This window comes from Onychostruthus taczanowskii, unplaced genomic scaffold, assembly GCF_017590055.1.
Source record: "Onychostruthus taczanowskii isolate IOZ18803 unplaced genomic scaffold, ASM1759005v1 scaffold557, whole genome shotgun sequence".
Taxonomy (NCBI): Eukaryota; Metazoa; Chordata; class Aves; order Passeriformes; family Passeridae; genus Onychostruthus; species Onychostruthus taczanowskii.
The window spans coordinates 1-11544 of NW_024503202.1; the positions used below are offsets into that span (position 1 = coordinate 1).

The 11544-nt window shown below is 46.1% G+C and overlaps 1 protein-coding gene across 1 annotated transcript; it reads right to left on the reverse strand.

The window, feature by feature from the left end:
- Nucleotides 1–5567: 5567 nt before the first annotated feature.
- Nucleotides 5568–9675, reverse strand: LOC121342701 (RNA-binding protein FUS-like). The gene is made up of 3 exons (XM_041417296.1): nt 9546–9675; nt 5830–5854; nt 5568–5727 (listed from the first exon to the last, which is right to left on the reverse strand). Exons 1-3 carry the CDS (start codon nt 9628–9630, stop codon nt 5568–5570), a joined length of 270 nt encoding a protein of 89 aa, XP_041273230.1. The 5' UTR covers nt 9631–9675.
- Between the last annotated feature and the right edge of the window lie 1869 nt (nt 9676–11544).

The following is an 11544-nucleotide window of genomic DNA, read 5'->3' on the forward strand; positions in this document are numbered from 1 at the left end:
GGGAAATTTGGGAAAATTTTGGGGAAAATCAGGCACTTTCGGACCCAAACGCGGCCTCAAATTCAGGGATTCTGCCCCAAAATGGACGGGATTCTGCCCCAAATTAACCCCAAACCCCGCAGCCGCTGGCTGCAGAGAGGAGAGAAAAGGGCAAGATTAGGGAAATTTGGGGAAAATTTGGGAAAATTTGGGAAAAATTTGGGGAAAATCGGGGGGTTTTGGACCAAAACGTGGCCTCAAATCCAGGGATTCTGCCCCAAAACTGAGGGGATTCTGCCCAAAATCAACCCCAGACCCCACAGCTGCTGGCTGGGAAGAGGAGAGAAAATGGAGGTGTTGGAGAAATTTGGGAATTTGGGGAAAATTTGGGAAAATTTTGGGAAAAATCGGGCACTTTCGGACCCAAATCTGGCCTCAAATCCAGGGATTCTGCCCCAAAATCGAGAGAATTCTGCCCAAAATCAACCCCAAACCTCCCGTCCTGCCCGTAGCTGCTGGCTACAGAGAGGAGAAAATGGAGGAGTTGGGGAAATTTGGGAATTTGGGGAAATTTGGAAAAATTTGGGGAAAATTTGGGGAAAATGGGGCACTTTCAGACCCAAATGTGGCCTCAAATTCAGGGATTCTGCCCCAAAACTGAGGGGATTCTGCCCCAAATCAACCCCAAACCTCCCATCCTGCCCGTAGCTGTTGGTTGGGAGAGGAGAGAAAATGGAGGAGTTAGGGAAATTTGGGAATTTGGGGAAAATTTGGGGAAATTTTGGGGAAAATTTGGGGAAAATCGGGCACTTTCAGACCCAAGCGCGGCCTCAAATTCAGGGATTGTGCCCCAAAATCGAGAGAATTCTGCCCAAAATCAACCCCAAACCCCGCAGCTGCTGGCTGCAGAGTGGAGAAAAGGGCAGGATTAGGGAATTTTGGGGAAAATTTGGGGAAAATCGGGCACTTTCGGACCCAAACGTGGCCTCAAATCCAGGGGTTCTGCCCCAAATCAACCCCAAACCTCCCATCCTGCCCGTAGCTGTTGGTTGGGAGAGGAGAGAAAATGGAGGGGTTAGGGAAATTTGGGAATTTGGGGAAAATTTGGGGAAAATCGGGCACTTTCGGACCCAAACGTGGCCTCAAATCCAGGGGTTCTGCCCCAAATCAACCCCAAAAATGCCCCAATTTCACTCCAAATTTTGCTCAAAATGCTCAGATTTCACCCCAAAATCCCAAATATTTTAGGGAATTTCACCCAGACCCTTGGATGTGATTTTGGAGGGGTTGTAGGATGACTGTTCCCACCCCAAATCCCCCAAAATCCACCCCAAATCCCCCAAAATTGAGCCGATATCACCCAAAAATCGCCCGATTTTAATCCCGATTTTGCCCAAAATCCTCAGATTTCACCCCAAAATCCCAAATATTTTTGGGAATTTCGCTCAGATCCCAGGATGTGATTTGGGGGATGGTGTAGGATGACAGTTCCCACCCAAAATCCCAAATTTCACCCCAAATCCCCCAAAATTCAGCCGATATCACCCAAAAATCGCCCGATTTTGATCCCGATTTTGCCCATAATCCTCAGATTTCACCCCAAAATCCCAAATATTTTTGGGAATTTCGCTCAGATCCCAGGATGTGATTTTGGAGGGGTTGTAGCACAACCGTTCCGACCCCAAATCCCAGAATTCTACCCCAAAATCCCCCAATTTCACAGGAAAATTGACCCATTTCAGTCCCATTTCACACAAAATGCTCCAAATTTTGCCCAAAATCCGCACATTTCACCCCAAAATCCCCAAATTTTTTTTGGGAATGTCACTCACATCCCCCGGAGCTGTACTGGCCCTGCCGGCTGTAGCTCAGGGCAGGTTGTACAACGACTGTTCCCACCCCAAAATCCCACAATTTCAACCAATTTTGCTCCCAATTTCACTCCAAACACTCCCAATTTTAACCAAAATCCGCACATTTCACCCCAAAGTCCCCAAATTTTTTTTGGGAATGTCACTCACATCCCCCGGAGCTGTACTGGCCCTGCCGGCTGTAGCTCAGGGCAGGCTGTACAACGACTGTTCACACCCCAAATCTCACAAAATTCAGCCAATTTCACTCCCGATTTTGCCCAAAATCCGCAGATTTCACCCCAAAATCCCAATTTTTTTGGGAATGTCAGTCACACCCCCCAGAGCTGTACTGGCCCTGGTGGCTGTAGCTCAGGCCAGGTTGTACAACGACTGTTCACACCCCAAATCTCACAAAATTCAGCCAATTTCACTCCCGATTTTGCCCAAAATCCGCAGATTTCACCCCAAAATCCCCAATTTTTTTGGGACTGTCACTCATCCCCCGGAGCTGTACTGGCCCTGCTGGCTGTAGCTCGGGGGGGGGTTGTAGGAGGACTGTTGTCCATAGCTCTGCTGGTTGTAGCCCCCGCTCTGCTGTTGGTTGTAGCCCCCGCTCGGGGCCTGCCCGTAGCTGGAGCTGCCGGAGCCGCTGCCGTAACTGGGTGGAAAAAAGGGAATTTTAGTAAAAAATGGGAATTTGGGGGGAAAAAATGGGAATTGGGGACAAAAAAAACAGGGGGAAAGCGGGGGGGGAACACAGCAACAGGGGGGAGTTGCAGAAAAAATGTGGAATTTTCAAACACAGCTGGAATTTGACTGAAAAACAGCCGGAATTTCACCCAAAAATAACCGGAATTTCACCCAAAAAATAATTAGAATTTAACACCAAAAACCAACTGGAAGTTATCCCAAAAATAAGGAGAATTTCACCCAAAAAACAGCTCAATTTTGCCTGAAAAACAACTGGAATTTGCTCCAAAAATAACCAGAATTTCACCCCAAAACCAGCTCGATTTTGCCTGAAAAACAACTGGAATTTCACCCCAAAAAAACCCCAGAATTTCACCCAAAAAAACTAGAATTTCACCAAAAAAACACCTTGAATTTGACCAAAAACCACCCAAAAAACACTCGAAATTCACCCAAAAAACAGCCGGAATTTCACCCCAAAAACAGCCAGAATTTCACCCAAAAAACAGCTGGAATTTCATCCAAAAAACAGCTGGAATTCACCACAAAACAGCCAGAATTTCACCCAAAAAACAGCTGGAATTTCACCCCAAAAAACAGCTGGAATTTCACCCAAAAACAGCTGGAATTCCACCCAAAACAGCTCGAATTTCACCCCGAAACAGCTGGAATTTCACCCAAAACAGCTGCAATTTCACCCCAAAACAGCTGGAATTTCACCCAAAAACAGCTAGAATTCACCACAAAACAGCCAGAATTTCACCCCAAAACAGAGGCAATTTCAGCCAAAACCCACCAAGAATTCACCCCAAAACCAGCTGGATTTTCACCCACAAAACAGCTGGAATTTCACAAAAAAAAATAGATGGAATTTCATGAAAAAAACAGCTGGAATTTCACCCAATAAACAGCTGGAATTTCACCACAAAACAGCCGGAATTTCACCCCAAAACAGAGGGAATTTCACCCAAAACCCACCAAGAATTCACCCCCAAAACAGCTGGAATTTCACCCCAAAACCAGCTGGAATTTCACAAAAAAAAAAAGATGGAATTTCACCCCAAAACAGCTGGAATTTCACCAAAACACAGCCGGAATTTCACCCCGAAACAGCTGCAATTTCACCCCAAAACAGCCGGAATTTCACCCCAAAACAGCTGGAATTTCATCCCAAAAACAGCTGGAATTGGACCAAAATCAATAATTAATTAAGAATTAATTAATTAACGAGCTAGCAGACCCATAGGCAGCTGCGGGGGGCTGTGAGCAGCCAGGGTGGGAGGAGCTCTGGGGTCACTGGCAGTGACTGGGATGGGGTTTGGGTTAATGACAATGATCAATCACTACTAATTAACTAATTAACAATTAATTAATCACCTCCCAGAGGCCGAGGCAGCTGTGAGCAGCCAGGGTGGGAGGAGCTCTGGGGTCACTGGCAGTGACTCCCCCTGGCCGTAGCAGAGTCCCAGCTCTGGCTTTGGGGCAGTTTGGGCTCCAATGGAACAGAACAACGGGGATTTTTGTATTTTTTTGGGAATTTTGGGATATTTTAGGATAGTTTTTGTCACTCACCGCTCTGGCTCTGCCCGTAGGAGGAGCTGCACCCCCCTGGCCGTACCCCAGTCCCAGCTCTGACTTTGGGCAGTTTTGGCTCCAATGGAACAGAACAATGGGGATTTTTGGGATTTTTCCCTATTTTTGGGATATTTTAGGATAGTTTTTGTCACTCACCGCTCTGGCTCTGCCCGTAGGAGGAGCTGCACCCCCCTGGCCGTACCCCAGTCCCAGCTCTGACTTTGGGCAGTTTTGGCTCCAATGGAACAGAACAATGGGGATTTTTGGGATTTTTCCCTATTTTTGGGATATTTTAGGATAGTTTTTGTCACTCACCGCTCTGGCTCTGCCCGTAGGAGGAGCTGCACCCCCCCTGGCCGTAGCCCAGTCCCAGCTCTGGGTTTTCAGCAGGTTTAGGGTACAATGTGATACAAGGCTGGGGATTTTTGTATTTTTTTGGGAATTTTGGGATATTTTAGGATAGTTTTTGTCACTCACCGCTCTGGCTCTGCCCGTAGGAGGAGCTGTACCCCCCTGGCCGTAGCCCAGTCCCAGCTCTGGGTTTGGGCAGTTTTGGGTCAGTTTGGGCTCCAATGGGATAGAAGGCTGGGGATTTTTGTATTTTTTTGGGAATTTTGGGACATTTTAGGATGTTTCTCCTCACTCACCGCTCTGGCTCTGCCCGTAGGAGGAGCTGCACCCCCCTGGCCGTAGCAGAGTCCCAGCTCTGGCTTTGGGGCAGTTTGGGCTCCAATGGAACAGAACAACGGGGATTTTTGTATTTTTTTGGGAATTTTGGGACATTTTAGGATGTTTCTCCTCACTCCCCGCTCTGGCTCTGCCCGTAGGAGGAGCTGCCCCCCCCTGGCCGTACCCCAGTCCCAGCTCTGACTTTGGGCAGTTTTGGCTCCAATGGAACAGAACAATGGGGATTTTTGGGATTTTTCCCTATTTTTGGGATATTTTAGGATAGTTTTTGTCACTCACCGCTCTGGCTCTGCCCGTAGGAGGAGCTGCACCCCCCTGGCCGTACCCCAGTCCCAGCTCTGACTTTGGTCAGTTTTTGCTCCAATGGAACACAACAATGGGGATTTTTGGGATTTTTCCCTATTTTTGGGATATTTTAGGATAGTTTTAGGATGTTTCTCCTCACTCCCCGCTCTGGCTCTGCCCGTAGGCGGAGCTGTACCCCCCCTGGCCGTACCCCAGTCCCAGCTCTGACTTTGGGCAGTTTTGGCTCCAATGGAACAGAACAATGGGGATTTTTGGGATTTTTCCCTATTTTTGGGATATTTTAGGATAGTTTTAGGATGTTTCTCCTCACTCCCCGCTCTGGCTCTGCCCGTAGGCGGAGCTGTACCCCCCCTGGCCGTACCCCAGTCCCAGCTCTGACTTTGGGCAGTTTTGGCTCCAATGGAACAGAACAATGGGGATTTTTGGGATTTTTCCCTATTTTTGGGATATTTTAGGATAGTTTTAGGATGTTTCTCCTCACTCCCCGCTCTGGCTCTGCCCGTAGGAGGAGCTGTACCCCCCCTGGCCGTAGCCCGAGTCCGAGCTCTGCCCGTAGCCCCCGTAGCTCTGCTGGGAGTAGCCCTGCCCCCCTCCCTGCGAGTAGCTCTGGCTGGGGGGGGCGGGGTAGGCGCCGTAACTGCCGAAAAAAAAACCCAAAAAAACCCCAAAATTAGGAAAAATTCCAGAGATTTTTAAGGATGGGGAAGGGTTGGGAAAGGGGGAGGGGGGGGGGTTGTACCTTTGTGTCGCCGTCTGGCTGTAATCTGGGGAGGAAAGGGTTAAAAGTTGAGTTAATCGAGGGAAAATCGCTTCAATTAAATTTATTTGCCTTAATTAATTATACCTGGGGAGGAAAGAGTTAAAAAAAAAAAAAAAAAACCACGGGGACACTTAAAAAAAGTTTTCCCTGATTTATTACATCTGGGTAGGAAAAGGTTAAAGAGCTGAGGTTGATCAAGCAAAAATTGATTAAAATAAATAATTGTTCCCTAATTAATTCCATCTGGAAAGTGTTAAAAAAAAAATTGGGGTGAATCCAGCAGAAATCACTTCAAATAAATCGGTTTTTTTTTCCTGGTTAATTCCCCACGGGGACACTTAAAAAATGTTTTCCCTGATTTATTACATCTGGGTAGGAAAAGGTTAAAGAGCTGAGGTTGATCAAGCAAAAATTGATTAAAATAAATAATTGCTCCCTAATTAATTCGATCTGGAAAGTGTTAAAAAAAATTTGGGGAGAATCCAGCAGAAATCACTTCAAATAAATCGGGTTTTTTTTCCTGGTTAATTGAATATGGGCAGGAAAGGGTTAAAAATCTGTGGTTAATTAATCAGGAATCACTTAAGATCAATCTATTTTATCGAATTTATTCAGTCTGAGAAGGAAAGGGTTAAAAGCTCGTGGTTAATTAATCAGGAATCGTTTAATTTAAATGTATATTATTATTTGATTATGTATTTATTGATTATTAAAACAGCATTTTAATTATGGAAATGAGGGCGGAATTATCTTACAATTAACCCACTTTAATAATATTACTGATTATTAATTAAATACCTTCAAAGTAAGTCTTTAATTCTTTAAATATCTGTTAATTATTAATTATTTTTATTACAGAAGTAACACCAAAGTTATTTTACGACCAACCCACTTCATTAAAATGATTGGCTATTGATTAAGTGGCTTTAATTACAAAACAAATTAAGTTTTATCTTAAAATAAATCTATTTTTTACAGTAATTAACGCCTTTAATTAAGTCATTTCCCACCACTAATTACCAACAGCGTGGTTTTAAACACAATCATTCACCTTTCAATTATTTAATTTATTGCTCTTAACAATTAACAAACTCCTTTTATTACACGCAACAAAAATATCATTATATCTCAAAACAAATCCATTTTTTACATTAATTAACGCCTTTAATTAAGTCGTTTCCCACCACACTAATTACCAACAGTGTGGTTTTAAACACAGTCATTCACCTTTCAATTATTTAATTTATTGCTCTTAACAATTAACAAACTCCTTTTATTACACGCAACAAAAATATCTTTAAATTAATTAACCTCAAAAGTTAATTAACTAATAAATACTTTAAAATCAATTCTTTACATTATTAGCTGTGATTAGGGCGGTTTTAATTAAGAAATAGACACAAAAATAACTCCATTATTGTTAATACCCCTAGTTAATATTCATATCAGTCACTAATTAATGTAATCATTGCATATTAATAGGCTTTTAATTAGGAAAATTAGCACAAACCCAACATTAACTCCATGTATTTAAAGGGTTTTACACTGATTTTTATAAAGTGCTCCCTTAATGATTAATAAGACAAATTAATGACTTTAAAGATTTTCCCCACCGATTTCCATAATTAAAATCCAATCAATACCCACTTATCAATAAATCCATTTTTATTTCTTTATTTCTGTAATTAAAAGCACTTCATTAACCGATAATGAGAAAAACAATCACCCTGTTAAAACCTAAAAGCCCCTAATTTTATAAAATACTTCCAATTACAAAAATTTAATTAAAGAACTCGAAATAAACAAAACTTAACGAGCGTAAAAATAACATTTAAATAAAAAATCAATTAATTAACGGCGTTACTTATTAGCAGGAAGTCTCTAACTACAGAAACAGAATTAAAAGTGCCTTAAAATAAATATATTTTAACAATTTAATTAAGGTAATTAAGAGTAATTTTTGGTTTTAGGGCAGAAATAGCGAAATTTTGACACAAAATAAAGGAAAATTTGGGAGTTTCACCCACCCTAAAGCACCAAACCCTGATGAAGAGGGAAATTTCCCGCCCAAAAATAAAATTAACGATTTTATCCCCCAAAATCACCGCAAATTTGGATTTTAATTATAAAAAAAGTGAAACTAAAGATGAATTTTATTGTTTAAATGTGAAAAAGGACGGGAAGCCTTAAAGCCCCCTCAGGCTCAGCACAACGAAAAGGGTCTAAAATTCCGATTTTTACAGCAAATATCCGCTTCAAAAAGCACTCAGAGCTCGAATTTCATTATTTACGCGTCATAAAAAAATAAAAACTAAAATAAATTTAATTATTTAGACAGAAAAATTCCAAGAAAAAGTTAAAATTTTCCTCAGGCAGCGCACGACAAAAGGGGGTGTGAAAACACGTGATTGTAACAGCAAAAAGCGTCAAAAAGATCACAAAAACAACGAATTAAACAATTTATACGCGAAATTCAAAAGGATAAATTTAAACTTTAAATATTTAGATCTTCAAATGAAAGTACAATTTTAAAACTCCCCTCAGGCTTTGTCTAACAAAAGACGTGCCCCGGGGGGGGAATATTTGGACAGTCTAAAAACCTCCATTTACCATCGAAATTCTTTCAAAAAGTGACATTATCAGCACAATAAAACTCAAATTTAGTTATAAAACTTTGTATTTCGTTAAAATACTTTTAATTTTCCCTCAGAAATCCGCACCTAAGAGCGCGGGACTGAACCCTCCCCCTCACGACACGGCGGCGATTTCCCCTCACGCAGGGGAGAAACCGCGGGGGGGAATTTTTTTTAAGGTCGAAACCGAAGTTTTAGGGTTTAATTTCTGATGTGTTTGAATAAATTTGATTCGTTTGATTTGACCGATTTGGATTTAATTTGATTTAACGGAAGGACCCGGATGTGTCACTGCGGCAGCGGCGCCGCGCACGCGCCGCTCGCACAAAATGGCGGCGGTGGCGCAGAGGCAAAACCACAAAATGGCGGGCGGGGGAAAAAAGCGGGTCCCAGACCCCCTGAAACACCCCGGAATTAACCCAAAATCTCAACAAATTCCCGGGAATTCCAGACGAGATTCAAGTTTTTGGGTTAAAATTGGGAGTTTCGGGGTTAATTTTCTTCCCCGCTGCAGGCGTGCAGCATCCGGGCGCGGCGCTTTGTTCGGCCCCCGCCCCATCGGCGATGGTTTTAGCACAAAAATAACCCAGAAAAGCACCCGAAATTGGCGGTTTGGGTTTAAAACGTAAGTGTTAAAACGGGAAAATATTAAAAGGCAAAAGGAAAACAAATTAAAAACAAAAAATAGAGAAGTGAGGCGTGGCGGAAACGGGGCGGCATCAAACCCCACACAGCGCAAATCACACACAGTCCCAGAGCAGCGCTGACGGTGAAAAACCCACAATGAAACAACGCCTTAACTACATCAATTAACGATAAAATAATGACTTCAAAGAGCATTGATTAAAAACAACACAACCAACGCCGTTTTAAGTGCGGCGGCCGCCGGAACCCCCTCAGGTTTCCCCCCCACGGTGCTCCCAGACCGCGCTGGGCGCTGCAGCCCCCGCCCGCCCGCGGGGTCCCCGGGGCAAGGAGAGGTCTGTGGGGGTCCCTCCCCGAGGCTCGGGGGTCCCTGCCCGGGTTATAAGGGAGCTGAGGGGGTCCCCACGGCGCCGGTACCGTTGGAGGCCATGGCGGTGCCGCGCGTTCCGCGTCCGCTCCACGTGGCGCCCGCACTGCGCGCCCCGCGCGCCGGCCCGCCCATTTATAGCCTCGGCCGGCGCGTCCCACCCAGCGGCGCGCGAGGGGGGGGGAGCAGGGGAAGCTCCCCCTGGAGGTGGTACGGTCCTGGCGGGAAAAGGGGGCGGGAGGCAGAGAGGGGCTCCGCGCTCTGGCCGCGGCCAAAGGCGAGTGGACGTGCGGCGTGCTGCTGACCGTCCTGGAGCGGCTGGAGGGGCCGCCCCGGCCGGGGCCCTTCGGTGAGTGACCGCTGCGATGTCCGGCCGGGGCGGGGGTCACTGCGGGGGTCACTCCAGTGGTCACTCCAGTGGTCACTCCAGTGGTCATTCCAGTGGTCATTTTGGGGAGGATTCCCTGGTTTTCTCAGGTTTTATGACCCCAACCTCAGTGAGTGACCGCTGCGATGTCCGGCCGGGGCGGGGGTCACTGCGCTGGTCACTGCGCTGGTCACTGCAGTGGTCACTCTGCTGGTCACTCCAGTGGTCATTTTGGGGAGGATTCCCTGGTTTTCTCAGGTTTTGTGACCCCAAACCTCAGTGAGTGACCGCTGCGATGTCCGGCCGGGGCGAGGGTCACTGCGCTGGTCACTCCACTGGTCACTCCAGTGGTCACTCCAGTGGTCATTTTGGGGAGTTTTGGGAATTTTTCCTGTTTTTCCTAATTTTTATGACCCCAAACCCCAGTGAGTGACCGCTCTGATGTCTGGCCGTGGCCTGGGAGGGGTCAGTGCCCAGTGGTCACTCCAGTGGTCATTTTGGGGATTTTTGGGAATTTTTCCTGTTTTTCCTAATTTTTATGACCCCAAACCCCAGTGAGTGACCGCTCCCATGTCCGGTCGTGGCCTGGGAGGGGTCAGTGCCCAGCGGTCACTCCACTGGCCACTCCGTTGGTCACTCCAGTGGCCACTCCATTGGTCACTCCACTGGTCACTCCAGCGGTCACTCCATTGGTCATTTTTGGCCATTTTTTCCCATTTCCCCAGATTTTTACTACCCCAGTTTGATGAGTGACCGCTCCGATGTCCGGCCGTGGCCTGGGAGGGGTCAGTGCCCAGCGGTCACTCCACTGGCCACTCCGTTGGTCACTCCAGTGGCCACTCCATTGGTCACTCCACTGGTCACTCCAGCGGTCACTCCGTTGGTCATTTTTCCCTTTTCCCCAGATTTTTACGACCCGCAGCGCGACGCCGCCCCCGCGCACCGCTCGGACTGTCCGTGCTGCCGGCCGGAGCCGGGGTGGACGCGCCGGGAGGAGGAGGAGGATGATGAAGGACCCAAAAATGAGGACGAAGGCCCCGAGGATGAGGAGGAACCCAAATTCGAGGATGAAGGCCCTGAGGAAGAGGGGGGAGAAGCCAAAAACGAGGAAGAAAACCACGAGGATGATGAAGGAGAATCCAAAAACGATGATGAAGGCCCCGAGGATGATGAAGGACCCAAAAACGATGATGAAGGCCCCGAGGATGATGAAGGACCCGAATTTGGGGATGAAGGCCATGAGGAGGATGATGAAGAACCCAAAAACGATGACGAAGGCCCCGAGGATGATGAAGGTGGAGGCGATGAAGGCCCCGAGGATGACGAAGGTGGAGGAGGGGATGAAGATTAAGGGGGGGAGGGGCTGAGGAGGAGGAGGAGGGTGGGGAGGAAGATGATGATGAGGATGAAGACGAGGAGGAGTTTTGGGTCAAAAAAAGCCCAAAATGGAGCTTTGGGCCTCCATGAAGATGATGATGATGAAGATGAAGATGGCCTCCATGATGCTGAAGATGAAGATGAGGAATTTTGGGTCAAAACTAGCCCAGAATGGACACTTGGTTCTCCATGATGAAGATGAGGAAGAATTTTGGGTCAAAAAACGCCCAAATTGGACACTTGAGTCGTGATGATGATGATGATGATGATGAAGATGAGGAATTTTGGGTCAAAACTAGCCCAGA